Raw genomic sequence first — 27,056 nt, forward strand, 5'->3', positions numbered from 1 at the left:
CACATTTTGTAAACTTTTTTTGGCAATTTATTTAATTATATACAAGGACTTGGTATATGTTATTTCAGATTGTGTTTTTTCAAAAACACAAAATTCTCATCCATGTGGCCTATAACATAACGTTAGGCCCAGGCATCTTTTGATGAAAGCTTTTGCCATTGAAACTTGCCTAAATGTTTGAATCGCAAAGACTTAAAATACGTGGAAAGAATTGTCACAGTTGTTGAAGATAGTCCCTAGATCTTGATATATATGAGTACACGCTTCGATAATAAACTACAATGACTTAGGAAGCCAAAAATAATGACGTCATGTCTGAGTCGATAATGTTAAATAGGTTAGGTGGTTCGTCGACAACAACATATACTCATCGAGGTGAGTGCGAACGCAGTGAATCTTATATTTTAACGTGTTTTGATGGGTATATACCCCCGGCTTCATTATTTGAGGAATATTATCTATTTTAGGATTCTATGCTTAGTGAAAAAATAGCAGTTTTTGAACAATAGCCAGCTCGATTTTGTCAACGTTTACCTGACGTCGCTTCGTTCGTCGAGTATGCAGAACTTGTGACTTCACTGTGTACACCGCAATGCTTGTGCTCAAAGCGAAAGTTCATGTTTTCTGTATTTTCAACGTATGAGTGATCAAAACATATCCATGTACGAATTCCCAACGCATATTTCGTAGTCTCACAAAGTTGAACGCTTTAATTTATCAGTAATTTACGTGAAAACGTTAGGATGGAGCAGTCACGTGATCGATAATGAGCTGCCATTATGGGCCATGGCCATTCATATAGACTAGACTAGACCAGATAGAAAAGCGGAAATGAATGATGTAATATTAGTTTATTGTTGTTTGCTTTCCATAGAAACAAGGGGACAGGTAAATTTCACGTGGTTATTAACAAGTACACAAATTTTTTGCAGTTTTCAGGGTGGCACCCACTAGCACTGCACATTAGTGTTTTATGCACCATCAGCACTTCCGTTTTTCTAAGAATTCATTCCCCATATCTTTTGAAACCTAATTTGCATATAGATATGCAGTACTGTGTAACCATTATTTCAAACTTTACACCAAATTATAAACATAGGAGAAGTGATATTGTTAAATATTTACACCTTTGATAGTGAGGAAGGTTGATTATTTTTTTAAAGTATATGATGAATATAATGGGTAGCTTTGAGATTTTATTTTAAGTGCGTCACACGACACCTGAACATTCCAATATGGCGGAATATAGGTCAGGGGATTTTTTTTTCCAAAATGATGACTAATATTATTTGTAATGACTGTTTAGGACATATTTACCATGGCAATCGTTTGTGATGTTCTTTTTCTTTTGTTGAACAGTATTAGTAATATATATCTACTGTCATCTGCACATCAAGTCACAACGATAGTGGAAACTCAAACCTGACATAGTCTTATGATAATATATAGTGTGCAGTCAAACAGTACCAAAGGTATAGCTTTGGTTTTAGTGGTTTTTGAAATTGTGTGGTCAAATGCCATTGCTACCTTAACCTAGCTAGATCAGAATTTATTGTTATGTTGTTTCAAAACTTTGTTTCTAAAGATGTAGAGTTGACAACACAAACAAACCGGTTTATGGTGCCCAAAGTGAATAAGCCAGTCTCGTCCAGCAGTCAGTGCTTTCATTACTCTTACATGAACAAAACTTATCTTAAGAGGAAATAGACCACAAAAGATATTCAATCTGTTTTCAGTCAGTGTCAATTAACTTGTTTAGAGAGCTGTATGTTGCTGGTTATCTGAACAATTTAGAATTTTCCACATTTAATAAAAAGAATTGACAGGTAGTGAAACTTGATAACATTTAGTTTCCTTTATACTGGTATTATTACCATGAACCCAGGTAAAGGGAGAATCTCAATTGTAGAATCCTACCTCTTCCTTCATGTCAAACATGTTTTTTTTCTGCGAATTCTGATAATCCTTAATTTTATTCAGCTGTATACTGAAGTCTAAATAATGTATTTTGTGAAGGATAATGAGATTTACATGGGTTTTTTGTATTTGTTTAGATTCTAGATATTGGCGATAATATTACCATGTAAACGTTCCAACATGGTTCGAAACTTGGAGAATAACACAAATATCAGGTAAGTACAGTTGATAATTATAGCATTGTAATGGAGGTATATCTCTGGAATTTCATTTTTTTTTTAGCTATAACAATATCTGAGGTTCCTCCCTGACCTTTCACGTAATGGGGCATGGGCCATCTGAACATTTTTTCTGCGATAGTATTGTTTTCTGTGAAGAATTACACATGTTATATTGTACTCATTGAATCTTGTTCAATCATCACCAGTAGCCACGAGATATGTAGCATAGTAGTTAGGCAAACAGAATAAATGATAGGATGATATATTTGTGGTTGTACCCAAAACGTTTTTGCTGACAACAGGATGATAGAAAAAATCCATGTGCATAAACTTGTCAATGCTAAATGGAGGGTGTTTTCATGGCCAAAATCAACAGAATAGTGTGATACTAAATGTTTTTTATGGAAGTATTTAATATTTACATAAAAATGAAGTCTCATGTTGGTCCGTATCCCTGATCGTCATGAGCCCATGTTCATGTGTTACATAAATTTCCCATGTCCCCTTCCCCCTGAGAATACAGAATAGTCATTAATGTTTTAACATTTTCATATTTGATATTTCATAATTGATTTGAAAGTATTTCATAGGATTTAATAATAGGATTACCTAAATTTACGATAGTTTTTGTGGAATGAATCAAACAAAAGAATACTTTGGCCAAACATATAACACTGTTGACATATCATTATCAACCCATGCAATACAAGGTTGTATGTAAATTTCTGAAAATAACTGTGTGTGTCAGTAATTAGATGAACTTCAAAATTCACCCCAACCTGTCCTCATATTTACTGGCAGTTTTTATGTCTATTTTGAGATGTATGGTGGTGTAAAAAACAATTTAGGTAGCCAGATTTGAAAGTCTACAGACAGCAACATCCTTGATACATATTGTTGTGTGACATGTAAACAGACTTTATAAGAAACTAAATAAGGTCTACTGGATTTCTAAGCATGACTAGTGGATTTCAATTTCCACCAGTCCTGGTATAGTAGGTTTGAACAAGAATTTTTAACCCCTGATGGCCAGTTAGGCAACAGTGAATGACACTTTGTTTAGACTGCTAGAATCAGAGATAGTAATCCACCATTCCTGTATTCAGTACTGTGGACAGAGGTAGACATAGCAAGTTGTCAGTAGTCTGTATAGAAACATTCAGTTACATGTATGTTAGAAAATAGCCAAGTGACTGTTGAGGTTAGAGATTTTCAGGTATAAAGCTTTTGATATGTGTGTGTAATAAAAAGTGGAGGGAAGATGAATACAGTGGAGGTCACTTAGGTCAAGGTATGACTACAGACGTAGCTAACAATTCACATGCCAACATTGAAGGGCTAATCAATCAAACACAGTGCGAATTCCTAGACTACATTGTAAAGTCTTTGTGGTGCAGCACAGTTTGTTATTTATATATAGTTAATTATTGGCCCAACTGGTCTGTCAGTTTATTCAGTTGTTTCTTACTGATTCAGCAGTTTTGGTATCTTCATTCTCAGTAATAATAACCATAAAATTTAAGTTTCTACATAGTTTAAGTTGATTGGATTATACATTGACAATACATTACTTTGAAATCAAGACAAGGTTTCAATTCGAGGTTCTTGAATTAGTGTCCACATATCAGTGGAGTGTTCAGGATGACCAACTTTTAAATAGCTCTGCTAGACAAGTGCTTTTCACTCCTAGATTTTAATCCTATTTTAAATGGGTCTTTAAGTTTTAGACTAAGGTTGGTTTAGACTACAGTTTGACAATACATGAGGTTGAAATTTAGAATTTAACTCACCAGAAGTGAACTGTCACTACCAAAATCAATATATTTGACTTGATCCAAAAGTTACTTACTGTCTAAATGCTCATGGGTGTATAAAGAATTGTGTCTAGCTACAGTTTTACCCTGACTTATGAATTGTAACAACTGGCTATGATTTATTACTAGTTTTGAAATGTATAAAATGACCTCATTGTTGAGTGTCTGCCAATATTCAGTACTTTAACCCTCTTCAGGTCAATCCATGTAAAAGCAGAGGTCATGAGTCAATGCTAACAATGATAGTGTGTGTGATACATGCTGATGAAGTATTGCATCATCTATGATCTAGACAGTCTGACTTTGTACAACATCGGTTCCCATACACATACTGTATGTACCTATAATCCTTTGTTGTCTCCCCTGATTTGAAAATAACCTTCTAACAATATAACACTGCAGTGTGAAATTGCACTGTTTCTATTTATGTAATGGTGGTTAAGTGTGCTTCAATGGGCGCAATAATGCAAGTACCTTTTAAATATGGAGTAAAAACTATACCTAAACACATTGAAACTAACCTGTGGCCCTTTAAAGTGATCTAGTCACACCCTAGAAAACTGAGAATTTTGTTGAATTGTCCTCTGCCGGTTGTGGAATTTTGATCTGGATGTTACCATACCTAATCTAATCTACTGTATTTATGTAGTACAGCCACAGTGCCCCATACAAAGCACAAAAATGACACAAGTACAATTCACATTCAAAACAATATTAGACAATAGTCATGTTGTAAAGATAGGTCTTAAAGTGGCCATATGCATGAGGTTTGGGTATTTCTTTTTGACTGTTAATGTATAAAGCAATTTTATCATGGCTTCCTACTTGAGAAATCAATGTGAAACAATATATACAAAGTCTGTGTCTGTAACTCAATACAGTGCAAAAAGCTCAAAAATGTACAGAAACTTTCAAATTGTTATAGTTCATATACAGCACGTAACAGACATTTTACACATTTACTAAGCTTTTGCAGTGTATTGTGTTACAAACAAGGACATGGCATATGTTGTTTCACATTGATTATTCAATTAGGAAGCAATGATAAAATTGTTTTATAAATTAAAAAATCCAAATTAATATAAATACCCAATCCTCATACATATGGCCACTTGAAGACCAATAATGACTGAAATGAAGCATACCCAGAGATCTCTTCACAATGATTAATGTTTAATCTAACTCTTTAGGTCACCTGATGATGATGATGATGATGGAAAGGCTAGTGCTAAGATGCTGGTTGGAGACAACTCCTTCCATGGCAACGATATATACTCCTATGCTACATGTATGAAGTATGAATGGGATCAGCTGGAGGAAGAAGGACAGGTACCTGATCTCAGTATCCTGGAAAAGACATGGCCAACTGATATTCCAGAAAAATCAGATTTCACAAAGGATAAGTGGACTAAGAACAATGTAGATAGGAAGGACTTTAAGTTGAATGACAACAAAACAACACCAGATAAAATTAAGAAGGAAGTGGAAATTTTGAAGGAAGACCCTGGGCAAGACCAACCATCAAAAACTGAAGAGATACTCTTTGACCCCAAACAGCCTAGCAGTGCTCCGTACTCACACGCATCCTATGAGAAAGGGCCTGTTGCATGTAGAAGTGGACTTTCAGAATTCCTAGACAACCGAATAACTTACAAAGAAAAAATACACCTTAAAGAGAAGTTATTTGGTGTGCAAGGGAAACCAGGCCCCATGGAAGACTATGGCCAGATTGGTTCTTCCACAGGAAGGATAGCTTTTCCTGAAATGAATGACACTTCCAGAAGATCCATTTTGTCAATTGGTACATCCGAGCCATCGATGAAAGATATGGAGAATGAAGTAAACATGACGTCATCTCATGGTGATGGCAATGAAGCACACAATCGAATGGACAGTAACATCTCAGAAGATCCAGCATACATTAGGCACCAATTGCAAGAAAGGAAGGAGCGACTGTATCGTACAGTGTGTATACCAGAGAAGGCAACAACAGATGTTGAAGAGGTCGAGAAGGGGCAAGCTGAGATAGAAATGGAAGAGAGAGATGTGAAAAACAGCCAGGAAGATGAAAAGATGCAGAAAAATACTCCTAGAAGTAACGATGGTGACATCGGTGACATCATCAATACAGAAATCTCAGAGAATGCAGAGAATGAGTTGCCTGACAACGACAAAGCCTCCTTTGACAACAAAAATGGTATAGAAGATCAGCTTGAGAAAATCCTAGAAGAGGAAGTCATGGAGAAGGAAAAGAAAGATAGTGATGACTCTGACAAGGATAAAGATGATAATGAGAAGTCCCGAGATGAAGAAACAGAGAAAACAGATGGACAGACGGAAACAGAACTGATATGTGAAAACAACAACTTGAAGAAAGAAATCTACGGATGTTGGAAAGGCATCCAACAGGAGGCACTTGAGTTGGAAAAGCTTATGCTGTGCATCTTAGGGCAGAAAGGGGAGAATCTGGTAAACTTTCTCCATTATGAATTGCCTGGATATATAGAACAATTTGGGAATGCAGCCACCAAAGAGGAAAAAACTACTCAGTTTGAAGTGATGATCAGAAATTTCCAGAATAAAGCATCTGAGATTATGGTGACTAAGAAAGAAGATATCCTTAAACTAGAAGAAGAAGCAGAAATTGAAAAAGCCATGCTGGAAACAGAAAAAGATGCATTCATCTGTAAAAATGAAGACGAGAATAAAGATAACAAAATTGGTTAGTATCTGTATTTATATATTTCTGTTTGTTTGTTTGTTTGTTTGTTTGTTTGTTTGTTTGTTTGTTTCAGAGAACTTTTCCATTTACTGGTGTTTGTATACATGTAGTTTGTAAATTATAGCAAACTTAATTTTAAAAACACACTTATATCCACTATATTTGAAAAAATTTAAAATTATAAACTTAAAGTTAAATTGAAAACTCAAGAAATGGAAAAGATTATAACTCACATACATGAATGAACAGTATCTTTTAATTATACATCATGGAATTAATTATAAGGAACAATATTCACATTGTGATGAAAATTAAAACACATTTTTTACAAATTGGTCTGACTTCTCATAACGGCAACATTTGTAATTGCCATTGCATAATGTTGACCAATCCTTAATATTTGAAAAATAATTGATGATGGAAAGTGGAAATTATTTTATGAATTATTTACAAATAGAAATTTATGATCAACAATAAACATTACAGTGAGTTGCTTAATTACAATGTTCAGACTTCAAATGTGAGTTTCAACTCTTAGGGCGGCATAAGTTGTAAAACTGATAAACTTGATTTTGGACCCCAGTCACTATTGTACTTTTCTCATTGCCAACATAAATCACAGGCCAAAATCATCTAATATTAGCATAGCCTCCATTTGTTCCAATCATTTAGCGATAACCCTGCTTTGACCATGTAAACTGTCCCCAGAGAACCTAGACACATGTGTACATGAAGATATCTGTCATTTCTTTATAGAATAATAATTTCTTCATAAATGATTTTGAAATCCTTCAGTGTCAAAGAAAAGACATCGCCGAAAGAGAAAAAATGGAAAGGACAAAACCTCTGAAGTGGATTCAGAGATTGAAAACAGTCAGAAACCTGCTCAAGTAAAGTGAGTACCATTTATGTCGTAAATTTATACAACCCATAACACCAAAGTAAAGCATTTTGTTTTATGTACCACAATCCTTTATAGCATCCATATCAAGTGTAAAAGTATACTGTTTCACTTGCTCATTAGAAAGGCCACATTCTAGGCTTGTAATTAAACAATTGAAACAGTTACTTTTACACTGGATTATTTGATATGGATGCTATTAAATGAGTATAGCACATAGAGAAAGTGCTTCACTTCAGTGTTGCTCATTGTAATGTGAATGCTATAATTTAAACAAGTGTAGCAAATAGAGGAGTGCTTTACTTCAGTGTTACTCATAAAGGAGTGTAGTGCATAAAAGTGCTTTACTTCAATGTTACTCATTGTATTTTCAGTGAGTATGGATTACCAATGAACACAAAAACGTTATTTTGATAATGATGGAAACAAACTTTTGTCTGAGTTTGAGTTCTTTCAATTTCAGTTCCTTATGCATTATATATGGATGAATAGCAAAACGATGTATCTAACAGTAATTGTTGTCATTTCAGCAGCAAAAGCAAAAAGAAACTGAAGAAGCAAGGGAAGAAAAGACGGCGATGTCGTTTCCTACATAAGGGACGTGGAAAGTCAGGAAGACAAGCTGCTAAGATTAACAGAGGAAGTAGTAAAAGTGCTTCTCAACCTCAGACTGGAAGTGGTACAGCTAAGCAGGTATGTACTTTATACAACACAGACATTTATAACGTTAAAAATTGACAGCTTAAGTTGTATATCAGGAAGGTCTTGATTAGTCCAACACAGTGATACATGTATCTGGACCATGTGCAAGTTAAGTATTTACAGTTACATGAAGCATTGCAAGAGACTAGAAAAAACATAATTTTTTCACTGGTACAGTATTGTAGTCCCACATTCACAGACTATCAGTTCTTGTCATGGAGATACCATAATTTGCAGCTGGTAGCCTGCTAACACTACAGCTGATTGTACTACTATTTAGAAAACAAATTATTTCTGGACAGGAAATTATTTTAATATCACACACACTTCCAATCGAGAGTCCTCTATTTTATGTTCAGGAATATGGGACAACTGATCACCATCCTTGGGTTGTGATTTCTGAAAGTGTCCACTTGGACCACCAAAGAAAAACAAGTTAATTTTGAACCCTGTGGTAGCAAGCTCTGTCATTCTGTAATACCATAACTACTTATCAGTGTAATCTAGAGTTTTCTACCAATATATAAGATTTTAGTTTCAACAGAAATGTGTCAGTTTGTTTCTGTCTTTCTCATTCACTTTGTTTGTCCAAGCGATTGAAACATACATACATGAAATGCAAATAATTTAATTTCTCCACCTGTTGGATATTTGTTGAAATTAGTATCACAGGTATTGGGAGAAAAGACGTCTAAGATACCCTTTTGTGTTGTATAAATAATGTCCCTGTTTATTATGATGTATACCTTCATTGATGTCTTTATCTCTCTGCTTTACAGGGTGCATGTCAGTCACAGAATGGAAGTACACACAGGGGAAGTTGCAGTGCAAGTGGTAACGATGAGGATGATGGTGATGGAGATAAAGAACAGCGAAAGAGACCAGACAAGAAAAATGAACCAGATGATAAAATGGATGGAGGAGATAGTGAAGAAAATGCCGATGAAGGGGCTGAACAATCGTCAATGCCTATGGTAGGACATAGTGTTATACCTAGTGTACATGATACATCTAGTCCCACCCTAAATTCTTGTGACATGACAATTGTGTCATACATACATGACACACATCTTAAAGTCGTCTCCACCTCGTCATTCACCTCCACCTATTATAGTGCAGTTTTCATTCTAATGTGTTATGAACATTTTATATGTATCTATAGTTATTTTGGGAATTTTTCAAATTATCAAACACCTATACACTGAACTGTCCTGACATCAGTGTCACCCCAACCCTTCCTGGCATACCATTAAATTCTGTCACCTCGGTAGCTGGAACACAAACATCGTAAATGATAAGTTTAATTTTTAGCTCCGCTGTCAGCGAAAGCTGAAAGCGTAGCTTTAGGTATAGGTGGGTATTGAGGTATAGAGAGTAGAGTGAATCATAGGTGTCCGTCAAACTTTTATATTTTTACTATCTACTCCATAAGTGACAGTCGGAATTCTTCGATATTTGGTGTGCATGTTCCCTGGGGGGAGGCTATTCAGATTTGTTCATGCCAAGTTGATCTGTGCCATTTTCAATTTTTTATGATTTTTTTTCATAAAATGTCATTTTCATCAACTCCTTGAAAACCTCTTATTAGATTGCTTTGATATCTGGCGTGTTGATGCGCAGGGGGTAGCTTACTCAGATTTGTTAATTTCAAGTCAGCACATCCTCATTTTTATTTTTTATGATTTTTTTTTTGTAATTTGAAAAAAAAATGAATATGTTAATGAGCATAATGACCGACGCCATATTGGAAATCAGTCGACGAGACTTTAAGTAAACTGCCACTTTTCAAAAGACACTATTGACGTCAAACAAGCAATGTAATATGTGCTATAGTCATAATTCTACGCATTGGGCGCCCAAATGACAAGCGTTTGTTCGAAACAGGGTTGTAAACTTCAAATCCAATTCAGCACCCTTCTACATTATCAGCCAATCCGCAACATCCTCATTTGCATACTCTATCCTGATTCGACCAGAAGCTGAAGGTGACCTCATTCGACCGAGCGATTTTCCACAGCAAGTATCTTGAGTATCAACACGGGACGTTCTTAGTACTCACTAAAATCACACTTCAGACCCACTATAAAAGTGTGATGTTTTCAGATAACATGTAACTTGTGGTTAATTCTATATTGTCGTGCAATTTGGAATGACAGTGAACCAGAATTCAGACAACTTGCGTAAGGAAGGGCATGCCAGGCATGCGGTTGAAGTTTAAATATGGCCGACAGTTCACATGTAAAGTTAAACGACATGAACGTGTCTTGCCTTTCCAAAATGCAAATATTTGGCAAGTAAAATAATTAAAATAATTACAACTTTAATTTGGCTTCAGACTTTGCATTATGTTTTGCGTATCTTTCCCCGTTTTACATGTAAATCCGAAAAGGTTCTCTCTCATCATGTCATCAGTGTCAGTGATCATACCGCGCGGGGTAGTCCTCGGGTGCACGAGTCTGTATTACTGACTTGACTCTAAACACCGGAGGGGGAGGGACAATTGTCAGAATCGAGTCCCGAATTCCTCCGTATGCAAGCAGGACTACGTGCGGGGCTGCTTTGAGTACGAGCGAAGTGAGGCATGTTGAGGTATTTTGTTGAGAATTATAAATATTGCGAAATGTCAAGTACAAGGTTTAAATACAATGGAATGATGAAAAAAATGGCAGAGTCTGCTGACAGGCGCCGGTCACAAAAAACACTGTGAATTAAAATATCAGACGATGTACATGTACATGTATGTATTAATCGCCGACAATCCACCCGTATGCACGAGGGACTAACCCGGAAGCAAGTCGTTGTCAGCCATACGTTACAGCCATCGTCCGAGAAATCGCTGCGTTCAGAGTGTCATTATTCACAGAATTGTTGTTTTCGAGTGAAAACCCGTCTTGAATTGTATAACTCTAACAAATGAAGACATGTCAAGTTATATTTTGAAAGTTGTATCGCTAGTTTGAGACGATTTTCTCACGTACTATAGTACTATCGAGGCTTACTTGGAAGTAGTAGGACCTTCCAGTTCATCGGGAAGTTTAGCCAGTCCGATAATTCTTTCTGGTTTAGTTTACAACACTTTTGATCACGCAGATTTTGTTGTTGTGATGAAAAGAAATTAAAAAAAGACCATTTCAACCATTTCGTTGTGTTTTCTTTGTGAAAGGTAACCGAACATGAACGAGTGTTACCACTGTAACGTATGGCTGAGAATGACTCTTCCGGGTACTTGAGATTGTCGCCGTACGGAAACTAAGATGGCGATTAATACATTTCTTCCCTATATATATCTACCACAACTAGAACAAGTTGAATGTTGTTGACTTTGTAAATTTGTTAGAAAATTGAAATTCAAATTGCCTCAAAATTATTTTAGATCCCTAGTTTATTTCATTCTTCATTAAAATTTTCCAGGGTTACAGCTGTAAGACACTGGAATTACTTATAGCCAACCTCAAAATCCTCTTTTTTTCTTTTTCTTGTGTGCATTTCCCAGTCATTTTTTTCTGAGATTTTGTGCAATTTTTCATAACAGTAGATTTTTGTTATAAAATGGTGACTATGGTATAAAAGTACAATACATTACCAACTTCTGTGTAAAATGTGTTTTATAGTGAGACATCATATGAAACCACTAACCACTTTATTGCATCGCTAAAACAAAACTGCATAGTGACTCGAAGAGCTGAAGACCTGAACCACTTCTACATGTCACCAAAATAAAAAATTAAATTAAAAAAAAAACAGCGGAGCTATTCTGACCGATAGGTCGCTTGTTTTATTTTGTTAACCTCCATTGTAGTTCAGACTTCTTGAAAAATCCCACTCAGATTCAAAGCTAATCAAATATTCTAGATGTTTTGTTCTGAACGTCTATTGAATGGATGTAATTTCTTGTATGTTTCAGCAGGCTTGTAGGAGAAAAGTTGCAAAGACTGCAGTCTTACCAAACACAGTGTGCAGTATTGGATCAAGTAAACAGCCATACAGTTCTCTGGTAAGCAGTGATATCTCATATTACAGTGTTGTAGAATTCAGTGTTTTTTCCGTACTTGAATAAATATTTTGAAGGTCATGAGAACATGTGATGATGACTTTTAATAAAGTTCACTAGACTATTTGCTATTTTCCTAATAAGGTAATAATTTTACCATATATAGTACCACTGTTTCCCAGAAGTAGTTCTTTTGCGGCCCATGACATTTTCCAAATAAGGTAGTAATTTTGCCATATATGGTATTACTGCTTCCTAGAATCAGTAATTTTGCAGCCAGGGCCATTTTCCAAATAAGGTAGTAACTTTGCCATATATGGTATCACTACTTCCTAGTACTACTACTCATTAATACCATATGAAATGTTTTCTTCCCCTAATATGGTGTTGGTGCCTTCAATTTTGTAGAAAAACTTTGAAAGGGATTGATTTCATATTTCATAAACTCGGCCTTTGTCTTACTGTTGAACAGAAAAGAATTGTTTTTATTGCTACAGCTACTACTTTTGAGAAAACTTACTCAAGGAACCGTTTCTCTTCAATTTTTTTTAGCCAAGCACCCCAATGTTAGCTCATAATGAGCAAAACTCCAGTTTGATGACCTTTGACCTAAAGCAGACATTCCACTGGTCCAGTAACAGCCTGTGGTTGTTGTGTGAATGTGAACTCTGTGTGTTTGCCAAAGTCAAGCTGAAGCATATTGTGACCTGTCAATTAAGAATGTCAACTCTGTGTGGACATTGTAACCAAGTATCAATCTCCTTCCAAGCTGTCATCAAGCATTGTGGTGATGAAGGTGATTGCAAACAGTGTCTTATACCTTTCTGTGACCAACTGAAGCCAGTCCTTCCACAGACCCATGCTGGTGAGTAATCCTTTTGTTAAAGGCCCATGGTTCAATCCCAGGTTTTGACAAGTCAAACATTATCTTATTAATGGCGCCATCAGGTTTAGGTAGGATTATTCTTTTGTTTTAAGACAAACTTTTTCAGTACCTTTGTAACACCTGCCAGTGAGTAATATCTAGTTAAAGGCCCATGGTTCAGTCCCAGATTCTCACAGGTGAAACACATAAATCATCACCTGTTACTGTACTAACAGAAATATCTCTTTGATCGTTGATATGATAACATAAAAATGTAATGCCATTAGTCAGATAATTTCTGTGCACAGTACATCCGTATTACAGTACACATCATAATCTACATTTGTTTAACTTGAGTTATTAGAAGTGATATTTGTATTTACTTATATCCTATATTTCAAGAAAACTTAAAATGTCATAGAAAAATATTTTATTAAGTTTATGGTAATAAGTCTTTAGTTGAACGGATGGAACTCATAAGTTGTAAAGTAAGTACAGGAAGACATATACTGATTGGTGATGTTGTTTGGTTCAGCTTCATATTGAGTCTGTTCCAATGGTTTTTATCTGTGTAGAAAACACTATATGGATGAGATGTCTTCTGAGGTGTGTCAGCGAGTACATCAAGTCATTGTTTGGAGCACACAGCATCAATCCACCAGGTAGACAGATGATGGCTAACCGCATATTAACACAGAACCCAGGAGTTCCTGGCGAGATACAAAGTATGCCATTTTATGGCACCCTAGATGAGCCACCACCGTGTGCACCCAGTAGAGGTGTCCCCATGTTAATGGTAGGTGGTAGACCAGGCTTGCACAGTCGTCAACCAGGTACCCAACATGGCTTTGAGGTTTATGTTAGACGCACAACACAATCACCATCAGTTTCCAGAGACGTTCCCCATTTAGAATCAATGGCAAACTCCACTGCACAGTTTCAAGTTGGTGGTGGGCCCTTTGCTTCCTTGCCACCAACGACAAGCCATCGACACCTGCAAGGTTTGAGAAGAGATCAGTGGCCACCAGCCCAAAGCTTCAACTCAAACACCAATGGTGTTGATAGTACAGACTGCGTCATTGATGGCGATGATACAACCACTACCAACTCAACAAACCAAGATGGTTGCCAAGACATCATGGCCAGAGGAGCCGCTGCATCCAGTCAACCATCTCCACCGAGAAGACACTCTCGTGTACAGCCACATCCACAGCAGTCACCACAGGAAGCGTTTCTACATGACCGAGTAGGTACGACTGGACAACGACTTGCACCACTGGAAGAAATCGAAGAAGAGTTAGCTGCTGATGGCATTGTGAGAGGTACAGCTGCCAATGAGGTAGTACCTGCTGTACAACATACAGTGGAACAACAGGCAGGGACACCATCAAGCCAACTCACAAGTATACAGTTGATTGGTACGGTCAACCAGATGCCGAGTTTTATCGTCAAACATGTGAGAGTACTGTCTCAACACTGGAAAGAACTTGCTAGAAGAGTACAAGGGGGTAAAATACTGGATAATACAGAAGAAGGCATTCTTACACACCCAGTAAGTATTTGTTGAACAAAATAAAGTAACTACTTTAAATATCTTTGAAACACATTTTTCCGTCATATCTGTCATCAGTAAAGTTAAAATGAGTCTATTTACTGTAATTAGTATTTACAGTAGTTATGGGGAACATAGGTTTTGTCACAGCTGTACTTTTGTAACTTGGGAACCCAGAAAAGTCATTTTCACCATTCCTTCATCGTGCAAACATGCCCAAACAATGATGAGATTAAAGAGATTATGAAATGTTTTTATTTGCAGGGTCTGCGCTGTGTCAACTCCCACTACACAGTCAATGAGCATTGGTCCATGCATAATGTGGTTGGAACTGGCAAGTATGGAAACTGTCGTATTGTGAGTGACAATACCACTCACTTCATATGCGCTGTCAAAGAGGTAAGTCACTGCCAGTTAGTTATCTCTACATGTTCATTGTATGTTTTTGTGAGGGGGGGGGGGCATGATTTTGGCCTCCTTCATGCAAAATTAAGGTGGCATTTCAGTGTATTATAGGGTGGGGGGACAAATAAGGTGTGAATAATTCTTGAAATAAAAAGTCTGAATGTTGAAATAGATCTAAAATGTGTGTGGGGTTTGCACTGTGGGTGACGTACGCACTGTCAAGCAAGATGTAGCACAATTCCCACTCCTACCCTTACCCCCACCCCCACCCCTGTAGATTCAATCTTGGAAGTTACAGTCTTTCCTATGTTCTTCCCTATCTTATTCTGTACAGTGTACATTGTATAAATGTAATGTTCATACCTTGTCAATAATGTGACAACTTTGTCTTCTATTCCATCATAGAGCCATCTAAGAGATTTTGTCAACAATTCAGATGAAGCAATAATCTGGTGTAAGCTGGCCCATCCTAACATACCAAAACTGTATGGTATTCTACGCATAGGAGATAAAGTGTACTACTTCATGGAGTACATCAGAGGTATTGATAAATTCTGTGACTACAAATCAACATTATACAATGTACACGCCAATGCATACAACAGTGGAAACTAAGCTACTGTGACTACACATCAACATTATACAGTGTACAATCCAACACATTGGTAATACTAACTGACCTGTGTTTCTGCTTTGTTTGGGTTTGAAATAGTTCAGTATTATTCATTTTAAATTGTAATTGTCCAAATGTACAATTGTGCAAGGTCCCTTAACATCTTGTGCATGTAGAAAAAACTTGTTCCATAAGGCCTATAAAAAAAAATTGTTTGGTTCCAGAAATACCTGACCCCACTACTTTTTCACTGGAAACCCTAAACTTTTTTTTACATATTCAAGAAAAAAATAATAAAATTGCAAAAATCATGAAATCTCGAAAGAAATAGTGGATGCGGAAACTGACATCAACAATAAAAAGACACACTAAAACTATTCTTCCAATCTGTAATGGCTGTACATCTGATGAGAAGAAATCAATAACACAAAGACCATATAGAAAACAACAGAAAACATATCTACCTGAACTAGACACTCACACTTAAAAAAAAATAAAATAAGATAAAATAAAAAATCTACCTACCCACCTATTCTAAAGTTGAGTGTAATCGGAACCACACAATTTTTTTATTAGGCCCAATTAAAAGCCATCATTTTCGTGATGAAGGACTTCTTGAGATAAAAAATCAAACTGTTCTATTTCTGTTTTTTACTAGGATGTAACATCAGACAAGTATTAGAAAATCCAGAAAATAACTTGCCTACCATTCCAGAAGATGTTGCTAATCACTGGGCCTACCAAGTTATGGGTGCCCTACTTTACCTACACAAGAAACGAGTTGTTCATGGCGACATCAAAGGTAAGTATTATATAGTTCAGTAAAACTTTCTTATTTTGAAATCAATTAACTTATAACCTCTGAGGTATACAGATTTGGAGGTAGGGTTATTTGTAGCCCCCCCCCCCCCCCCCCCCCCCACATAGTCACTTTTGTGCTGTTGACTTCTTATGATCCACTATACCACAGATGTTGAGTTTTAAAAAGAGAGACCCGCTAGTATAAGCCAGATTTAAAATCGTTGATTGTAGTCATCCACCATATTATAGATCATTGATTAGAATTGGAGGTGGGGGGGGGGGGGGTTAAACTCCAAATATTAACCAACATCCACCATATTACAAGTAGCAGATTTCAGAAAGAGGCGGAGTTATGCCAATTCTAACTGTAACAATAGTGAGTTTGTGTGTAGCTGACTTCTTGTGATGCACTATATATACTGTACACAGTCACTACTACTAGTAGCTGATAGGTAAAGGGACAATTCAACCCTCAAATGTAAATATGTGTATGACTCATTATCTGTATACTAAATTGTACTTGTTTTTCTGTGTATAATCACATAGCTGCCAATGTTGTGGTGACAGAAGATGGAGAAAGAGCATACTTGGTAGACTTGGGTTTCTCCAGACAGCTTTCACAAGGCCAAACCCACTTCCCAGCTAGAGAGAACCCCCAGGGAACGCCAGCCTACATGGCACCAGAGATTGCTGGCAGTGACGTACATGGAACAGAAGCAGATATATGGGCCTGGGTGTGTTTTATACTTCACATGCTGAATGGCCATGCTCCATGGACCAGCCAATATCGTGATGCCATACAGTTGTATTATGCGGTATGTTGATTACTTTCTACTTCTGAAACGAAGACATTCATGACTAGGGTCTCCATCCCAGGTTTTCAAATTAGTATTCAGTGGAATTGTAGGATTACATAGGATAATTCTGTTGTTCAGAACTTTTTTTATATCTCTACATACTAGACACAACAATTTTACACACATAAATTGAATCTTAATCCAAACTGAGCTTTGACCAGAATATTAGTGAATCTGGAGATGTTTGTTTATAAATTAGATATTCAATTCTAATATTATGTACATGTGTGTGTATGTATGTAATACTATATTAAATGTATGTATGTATGTACAGATAACAACTAAAGATGCGCCAACTCGTGAAATCCCAAGTACTTGCTCTGAGCCAACAAGGAGACTGATAGAGTGGGGTTTGGAGAAACAAGCTGCAAGAAGACCAACAGCTATGCAGTGCTACTACCACGAAGCTTTCAAAGGAGGTAGGAATCAAAATATGAATGCAGAATTATTTTTTAAAAGTTAATTCTGTCAGAAATAGGACAAATTTGGTACTACTAAGAATTAAATGATTCACAAATTCTGATTAATTTCATTCTGTTCACAACTTGTACCACCTGTTGATGTTAGTGTTCATTGGTTCTGTTTGATACAACCATACAGAAATCAATATCACACTACACATTCTACACTTTCAAATAAAAATCTTTTTGTCCTAATGAAATATACCATGTAAATGTACTGCAATAAGATAGACACGTGGGCACCAATATTTTGATGACCACATTTGATATCTGCATGATAGCATGTTACTATTGTTAGTTCATTTCACTTAGACAAAATGTGGATAGAAACCGTATTCTTTCAATCCTGCAATCTTAAAGTGTAGCGTTTACAGTTTCTTATTAGGTTCTGCTTGGTTGTATCAAACAGAGCCAGTGAACACTAACATGAAATGAGCTGTATATACATTAGTGCATAAAGCATATATTCAGAATGATGAAGGCCATACAATTTTCATCAGTGCAGACAAAAAGTGAATTCTCCTGTAACAACAGAACAAGTAACTTGTACCCTAGTAAATATATTCAATTTAGCTTCAATACAGTTCAATGTTGTTGACTTTGAACAGTGAAATTAAAACCAAGTGAATATATCTAGATGCTATAAAAAGCAAAATTTAAACCCAGCTGACGTTAATCCTAAATTTAAACCCAGCAGACGTTAATCCTAAATTTAAACCCAGCCAACGTTAATCCTAAATTTAAACCCAGCCGACGTTAATCCTAAATTTAAACCCAGCCAATGTTATCCTAAATTTAAACCCAGCTAACATTAATCCTAAATGTAATCCCAGCTAACATTAATCCTAAATTTAATCCCAGCTGACGTTAATCCTAAATTTAAACCCAGCTAACATTAATCCTAAATTTAAACCCAGCTAACATTAATCCTAAATTTAAATCCAGCTAACATTAATCCTAAATTTAAACCCAGCTAACGTTAATCCTAAATGTAAACCCAGCTAACGTTAATCCTAAATGTAAACCCAGTTAACATTAATCCTAAATATAAACCCAGCCAACATTAATCGTAACTGCGTTGTCAGAATTGTGATAGCTATGTTGTTGTCTGTTACAGCTGTCAGTAGTGACACCATCCAGAGTTTACCAGAACCTGAAGTGACTGGAAATCGTAGATGGTCTATGACTGTACCAGCACTTCCAGAGTATAGGAGTTTACCATCCAGTCAACCAGTTGATGATAGTACATCAAATGTCACAAGGTCTTGGATACCAGCTGATGTCCAAACTGCTGCTGTACCAAGTGAATGTACAAATCAGTCTGGAAGACAACAAGGAGAAGTTACAAGTGCTGCAACTCATGGATATGATGTCGCAGCAAATTCACATGATGTTGCAGCAAATTCCCATGTTGCTGCAGTAAATTCCCATGATGTTGAAATTGTATCCTCCAAATCGTCAGGTACAACGACCCCCACTCCAGAAATATTGGTTGCTTCAACGCAGTTGGCAAGCAGCCCTGCAGATAGCAGAGTTGCAGCCAGTAACACTGTATCAGTACATGGTGATGAAGGTGATGATGATGACATTTATTCACCAGATCCACGCTTTCTGCAAAATCCTGGAGAAAACGGGAACCCAAAGCTTGGTGACTGTCTGGCAGAGAACACTTTGTTGGGAAGTTCTGGTACTATCATTGGGTCTGACAGCAGTGCCAAAACACCCCTCAACAGTGGCAGTAACACCGATGCAGGAAATGTGAAAGTGCATGAAACTGCTGAAGAAATCTCTGACCTCACTTCCCCTGAAGTAGAGGAGGAGAAACCCATCATGGTACCCAAACCAGTTTTGATTGCAACACCTCGTTACAGAGATAGTCAATTAGCTGTCGAACACAAAATAGTCGATGTGTATATGGCATCAGCAGGTGAGCCTTTGTTCAGTGCATTGGAGCATCCAGTGACAGCTGGTGAAGGGGAACAAATAAAGCAACAAGATGAAGATGTGGACAGAAAACATGGTACAGGTGATGAGGATAATGATGATAAGAAGCACTCTGACAGCCATGAAGGTGAAGATGGGCAATCTGACTCGGCCACTGGTGGTGCTAGTAAGGCGTCTGGTGATATGGAACGCCCAGTAGTGGAACTGAGACCAAGTACTCGTCGGTGTGTACTTGCACCAAGATTTGATGAACCATTGGAACCTCCCAAGACTAACAAATCTGTTCGAGCACCAAAGCGTAGTAAATCAGAAACCCCAGCATCCAGTATGAGTACTACACCAGTACCACACTCACACAGTAGTTCATCACTGGATAGAGTAAGCAGACAACAGTCTCAGCCAAATATGATGAGAACATTGTCCATGGCATCAGCACACTCTGTCTCAAGTGAGGAAGTACTTGCAGAGTATGAAAGTTTAAAAACAGGTACAGTATACATTATGTCATACATTCAGAGGTTCTAGTCAAAGAAACTGTAAGCCTAGAAATCTGGCAATTTTGCAATATTCAGCTAGTTCTCAAAGACTTATTTTTACCACTACCACTAGTACCAGACTGGCATGTTGTGTTCATGTAAAAGAAGACATTGTAGTCGGCACTTATTTAAAAAAATAAATTTGTAACAAAAATGACATTTGTAAAATGAGTGAAAATAAGTCTTTGGAGAAAATGTCCAGCCTTACAGTTACATATCACACTCTAAGTAGGGGGTCTACCCTAACTCCATCCTGATGACCCAAATCTCCACCCCATCCCCCATCTCCTCATGTTAGGTCATCATAATTCAAATCTGACCTAGGCATAATCTTAACCCCATCCCCCACCCCCTCCAGACTCAAATTAGGAGTCTAACTCAATCCCATTCTGACCAAACGCTAATCTTTACTCCATCCCACATCCATGCATCTCCAACATGATTCCAAAAATGTACATATCATGCAACCAGTCCACAGTTCTTTATTTCTGCCCATGTGTCTTGTCTGTTTGTAAGTAACCATGACAAGTATTTCACACAAAATAACCAATCACTGGGCACTTTGAGAAGAATAACTACACATTTCTGATCTTTTCTCATGATAGAACAATGTCAACTATTCCTAGCTGAAGGTGGATTAGAGAAAAGTCCTGAAGAACAAATGGAATTGATGACATCATTTCTAGATTTGGAGGAACCACAGAATACATCGGCTACAAATACTTCTTTTGATTTTACTCAGCATCACTCAAAGGTGAGTTCAGGCCAATCAGTAGACAGTTTGAGATAAGACCATGCCTCCCATTGGTCAGAATGTTACATGTGAATGGTATCAAGATGTTGATTGGTTTAGATGATGATAGATGGTCAGGAATACATGTTTAGAGAAATAAATGAATTTGTCATGTTTGAATCATTGTAAGATGTGAATGGCCTGGGTTAGATATACAGTAAATGAGAAAAAAATGTCTTGACTTTTTGACCAATATCCATTCACATAAATTCAAAGAAAGTTAATGATTGAGAAAGTCAAAAGAACAAAAAAGTTACATGGATTGGACATTAGAAAGACGTTATATTTTTAATTTATGATAGTTTATAAAGTTATGCCGTTTTGTCATAATTGTTGTTTCTCTTCTCTTCTATAACTGAACTCTTAAAGAAAAGACAAAACATATAACTAAACCCATCTATGATTTCTTCCTTCTCACAGGAGAACATTGCTGAGAGTTATTACTTGTACCAGCTGCCAGAAACATCACAAGGTGGCAGTTCATCTAACTCATCTGGTGTTGGTACGTATTCTACTGTAGGTGCCTCCCCTACACTTGATTCAAAACTTGCTGAATTACGCAGAGAACTGTCAGAGGATAATAACCAAATGACACCAGGTAAAAAAATAGAGACAGGATATTCTCTTGTCTCTTTTCTTCGGCCCTTTACATAAAACTCATTCCTACCTCGCACACTGACTTTTTTTTTCAAACATGATCATTAAGGGAGATATTTGTCTGGTATCTCTTTATTCAAAAACTTATGCATCAGACAAAAAATAAGGCACTGTGTCTTTCTTTGACTTTCCACAAAACCCATCTTATCTTACCACCATTGCACACCTACCCCAATTTTTTTTTTGAAATCTCACTCTGCACATCGAAATTTGTAACACACACTGTTTGATATAATTTTGTAACGATTTAGTAAAATCATGAGTAAACCACTGTTATGACATCAACATTAACATGTTAAAGTGTTAATTCAATCGAGGATTTGTGTATTTTGACAGAAGTCAAAAAACTTATAAATCAGTTTACATCACTTTAGCAACATGTATGGTAGTATTGCATAAAAAATGTACTGGTGATATTTGAAGCATAGATAGACCGAATGATTTCCTTGCAATCCTACTGAATACCGAAATTATGCTAGATTTGATATACTGTTAAATGTATGATGTACAGCGTTAGTTATTCATTTCTCAGATATAGCTACAGTATAATTGTAAATAATAAAATGGATTTGTTTAATATTTATTTATTTGTAGGAACCAGAGTTGATGTGTATCTGGCCGATTGTGATAGTCACTTGTGTACCATTAGATTACCGGCCACCCAAACAACCAGGAACATCGCCAAGGGAATCAGTCAAAAGGTAGGACCAGTAAAACTGTGTACATGTATATATCCTTGTAAGAAGCCCTCCAGTTTGTTTTTGTGTGTGTGTGAGAGTTCACAACTTGAGTTGTGTGAGTGTAGCTTGGTTTGCTGAAATGGTTAGGGTATATTTCAATCGCATTAAAATCTGATGTAGTGTACACGGCGCATTTTCTTTTTGGCTGTTACAATTATTGTTGTTAATTCTTTTGTGAATTTGTGGAGTGTTCGCTCCATACACCTGAGATAAAGCATAAATTATCCTGAGCCACACAAGAGTGCTGAGTGAATTCACTCAATGAATGAATGAGAATGTTTAATGCACCGAAACAAATAGGTACAGAACTTCAGAGCTCTTATTTCAAAAAGAGCTCAAGCACAGAGCACAGACAACAATGTTATCATTATTGTTTGGTCGTTCTCTTTCTTTCAATTTTCAAACATTGAGTGTTATATTTAAAGACAGATTTTGGCTGGCTACTTGTAAGTATAAGATTTGGTTTGAGGAGACCTATGGTATTTTGTGAGAGGTATGTAACGAACGCTCACAAAAGAATAAATGACAGTCAATGTAACAGCCAAAAAGAAATCACTCCGTGTACACTACATCAGATTTTAATCAGATGGGGTATATTCTTCTTTAAAAAAATTAACCAAGAAAAGCTATACAAACAATCAAAATGTGGAAATAAAGTTGTTGTGTTTTTCCATTTGGGAACTGCATCTGCCTTGCATGAAAAGAAGGAAACGAATACAAAAATAAATTTGATAAAAGTTCAAATGTCATATACTTAGTAGTAATATAGAAAAAGTAGTCAAACATAGTATCCATTTTTTGGACTGAATTCTACTGATACTAGCACGTTGGTCATGCTATCTGAAGTTTTCCAGACCTGATGAACATCTCAGAGAATAAAAGAGTGGAACATTACTTTCGGTACGGGTTCCTGTTTTTTCAATCTTTCAGTATTCAAAGAAAGTTTTGTAAATGCATACATGACTTACAGATTCCCCCCCCCCCCTTTTTGTTTTTTGATTGTTAAGGTGTTTGAAGAGAGCCTTATGACTGCATTCAGCTTGGTGTCAATGGATGGACAGAGTGTACCACTATACCAGGAAATAGGTGACAACAGTCTCAAAGTCAGAGTGGTCCAGGTAAACGGTGATGACTGGACTTGGAGAGTTACTGACAAGAATGGAATTGAGAAGAAAGGAGAGGAGCAATACTATGATACAACCTTCCAACCTTTCTTCGAGTAAAAACACTTAACGACATGCAGAGGGTATATCATCACCCAAGATTTTATGCTGTCATTGAATAATAGAAGTGAATACTGCGGAAGAACAACTTTATAGACACCGTCACCTAGCAAAGCATTGTAGAATGTACTGTTCACAGTCAAATGTTGCCACTATCACCTAACAAACCATTGCAGAATGTTATTTCAAGGATCGTTTGTGTTTCATGTATGACAGTAGTAGGACTTTGAATATCATAGGTAAAATGATTGTTGGTAAATAATTAATACAATGATTACTGGTGAAGATAGCACTTGATATTTATATATGTTGTAAGAAGAAACACAGTCATCATTTAGTGTCATGTACTTGAAACTGCTATCCTGAATAATATTTTAGCAGGGTACACTGTATGGTATGACATTATGTCATTAAGTGTTAATCAACCTTCTCTTTCAGGGATTGCTGATAGCATGGCATGACATGTCTTATCATACAGACTGCTAACAGGGTTGAAGTATTTATTTAGCTTATAGGATATTTAGCAGGGTTGCTGGGTTTATTTAGCTTATAGGATATTTAGCTGGGTTTATTTAGCTTATAGGATATTTAGCAGGGTTGCTGGGTTTATTTAGCTTATAGGATATTTAGCAGGGTTGCTGGGTTTATTTAGCTTATAGGATATTTAGCTGGGTTTATTTAGCTTATAGGATATTTAGCAGGGTTGCGGGGTTTATTTAGCTTATAGAATATTTAGCAGGGTTCAATGCTGGGTTTATTTAGCTTATAGAATATTTAGCAGGGTTGCAGGGTTTATTTAGCTTATAGAATATTTAGCAGGGTTACTGGGTTTATTTAGCTTATAGGATATTTAGCAGGATTGCTGGGTTTAATTAGCTTATAGAATATTTAGCAGGGTTCAATGCTGGGTTTATTTAGCTTATAGAATATTTAGCAGGGTTGCTGGGTTTATTTAGCTTATAGAATATTTAGCAGGGTTACTGGGTTTATTTAGCTTATAGGATATTTAGCAGGGTTGCTGGGTTTATTTAGCTTATAGGATATTTAGCTGGGTTGCTGGGTTTATTTAGCTTTTTTTTTTTTTTTTTTGTATATGTAGTGCAATTGCGAACAATAGCCACTTCAGGAATAAATGACAAAGAGATCTCCTAATTGGCCAAGCAAATTGGTTCGCTGCTGCTCAGAATAACAAAAAAAAAAAAATAATAAAAATGTAAGACGGCAACACTTTACGAAAGGTGTACATTGTACTTTGGGTATTGCACTCCAATACACGGGACCTCTATTTTACGTCCTGTCCGAGGGACAAAAGTAAAGTATAAAAAGGAATCAAAAATACATGAGACATACAAGTGTACAAATATCCATACGTTCTACAGAGGAGGCAAAATGCATTACTGGAAACCCAAGTGACCAATAAAAGAACAAGACCCTACTAGAGAATTACAGCACCAGGTCTTACTGCACTGTTTTCTGGCAGTTTAAGGAACAGGTCCAGCCAGCTCATAAATCACAAGTGCTCTAGTAAGCCAGGTGAATTGCCTACATCTCTTGAATCACCAGCCATGCATTCCACCCCTCACCAAGTGTATCATACCTTGCCAAAGATAACATGAAGCATGATTACATGAATTACACAGGATTAGAGTCTGCCTGTCAATGGTGCTATATTAAGTGTTTGTGCACTCGGCATTTGAAAGACTGGATACCATCACTGTTATATGATATTTAGCAGGGTTGCTGGGTTTATTTAGCTTATATGATATTTAACAGGGTTGCTGGGTTTATTTAGCTTATATGATATTCAGCAGGGTTGCTGGGTTTATTTAGCTTATAGGATATTTAGCAGGGTTCAATGCTGGGTTTATTTAGCTTATAGGATATTTAGCAGGGTTGCTGGGTTTAAATTAGCTTATATGATATTTAGCAGGGTTGCTGGGTTTATTTAGCTTATAGTATATTTAGCAGGGTTGCTGGGTTTTATTTTATTTAGCTCATAAAATATTTAGCAATGTTTAGGTATAAACAGTAGTTTCTAGTTTATTTCATGCATAGTATTTGCTATTTTAGATGCCAAATTGTAATTTTTGTAGGAAATGTTTATTACATGTTTTTAACTCTGGGCTTGAATTTAATGGTTGCCTAGTGCAACTAAAACATGAATTTGGACAAATCAAAATAAATTCAGCCAGTCTAACTTGGTGGATATTTCACATACACCAATATTGATGGGCTGTGACATCTCTAAGTACACAGACATAGTAATGTACAACAAAAGTAAGAATTGATAAATTTTCTAATTTGGACATCAAGTGGTTTTGTCTGTTGGCTAAAGTCAAATTTAGATTACTTGCCTTAAAGGTAAGTCGTGAAATTAAATTTTAAAATCAGGCCCAGAAATGAAGTGTAAACCAGACATTTGAAGTGTAGAATTACAGTTTAAGTCACAAATTCAAAGATTACATCAAAGTTAGTTAAATTCAGGCCAAGAAGTGAGATATATAGTACAAACAATTGGAAATGTGGGCATGTTAAGACTTAAACTGCAAAGAGTACTGCGAAGTTAGTTCTTGTACAGTGTTTATTGTGATACGTGTTTGCCAGCATAATACACAGAGGAGGAGTTTACTATTACATGTATAGATCATACCACTAGAGGGCAGTATACAATACTACTGACTATTCATCATCAAGGGGAGCATTTTATCAGCATAATTGTGATTTTATTGACCACATTTACAGTTTGGGTTTGAGTGGTACCAGTCACAATTGCTAGTCAAGTAATCATGGTTTAGGGTTTGAAAGTGAAAAAAAACAAAAAAACACTTATGATTTAAAATCAATCGTGGTTATGATAAATCTTTCTGTGTTTAAAAAGTACCAAGACAATCGTGATTGGTAATTGCAGTACTCATGTCTCAATAGCAGACTATATAAGAATATTATGGGAATCACAGGTATGACATGGGGGGGGGGGGGGGGGGGCAGTTTGATGAAAGTTTAGTCGACTTTTAATATACTATGTAAAAGAATTATTACATTATTATGATTGAGTTTTGTCTTAAAAGTGTTTTCAGTGATGACTAATCATGAACATGCTGATCAACTGCACCTCTGATGACTATTATGTAATGTAAACCTTGTGAGGGCGCTATACTCTACCTATTGTTATCATGACTTGATGAATATTAATTAAGTGCTGTATATGACCACATTAGCATTTGTGATGTAATATTTTCCGTATGTGATAGTCTTGCCAGCAATAAAATTGCAGCGTAGTGTAATTCCAATGTCTCCCTTGTTATTTCTTGTCCAACTGTCTGTGTGTGAATTCTAGTCAT

The 27,056-nt window shown here is 36.4% G+C and overlaps 1 protein-coding gene across 5 annotated transcripts; it reads left to right on the forward strand.

Annotated features, from left to right (window-relative positions):
- The first annotated feature begins 349 nt into the window (after nt 1-349).
- Nucleotides 350-26,694, forward strand: LOC144434617 (uncharacterized). 5 transcript variants are annotated; one of them, XM_078123097.1, is made up of 19 exons: nt 350-375; nt 2,055-2,132; nt 5,143-6,674; nt 7,470-7,569; nt 8,106-8,268; nt 9,057-9,251; nt 12,182-12,271; nt 12,821-13,133; nt 13,709-14,685; nt 14,950-15,084; nt 15,496-15,631; nt 16,362-16,505; nt 17,051-17,319; nt 17,636-17,780; nt 18,940-20,253; nt 20,908-21,056; nt 21,516-21,693; nt 22,347-22,453; nt 23,500-26,694. In XM_078123097.1, exons 2-19 carry the CDS (start codon nt 2,098-2,100, stop codon nt 23,713-23,715), a joined length of 6,198 nt encoding a protein of 2,065 aa, XP_077979223.1. In that variant the 5' UTR covers nt 350-375; nt 2,055-2,097; the 3' UTR covers nt 23,716-26,694. The 5 variants fall into 5 exon arrangements, with proteins under 5 accessions (XP_077979223.1, XP_077979224.1, XP_077979227.1 ...); XM_078123098.1 differs by lacking the exon at nt 350-375 and adding an exon at nt 1,401-1,472; XM_078123101.1 differs by lacking the exon at nt 350-375 and having other exon boundaries at nt 2,006-2,132; nt 21,516-21,597.
- The last annotated feature ends 362 nt before the right edge of the window (nt 26,695-27,056 follow it).

The sequence above is a fragment of the Glandiceps talaboti genome, chromosome 4 (genome assembly GCF_964340395.1).
Source record: "Glandiceps talaboti chromosome 4, keGlaTala1.1, whole genome shotgun sequence".
Lineage (NCBI taxonomy): Eukaryota > Metazoa > Hemichordata > Enteropneusta > Spengelidae > Glandiceps > Glandiceps talaboti.

What these genes read in the sequence shown, in the direction of transcription:
- LOC144434617 (XM_078123097.1), top strand. Translation starts at nt 2,098, where the DNA reads ATGGTTCGAAACTTGGAGAATAACACAAATATCAG. An exon ending in GAATAAAGATAACAAAATTG is followed by an intron (nt 6,675 to 7,469) that starts GTTAGTATCTGT and finishes GAAATCCTTCAG; the next exon opens with TGTCAAAGAAAAGACATCGC. An exon ending in AAGGCATTCTTACACACCCA is followed by an intron (nt 14,686 to 14,949) that starts GTAAGTATTTGT and finishes TTTTATTTGCAG; the next exon opens with GGTCTGCGCTGTGTCAACTC.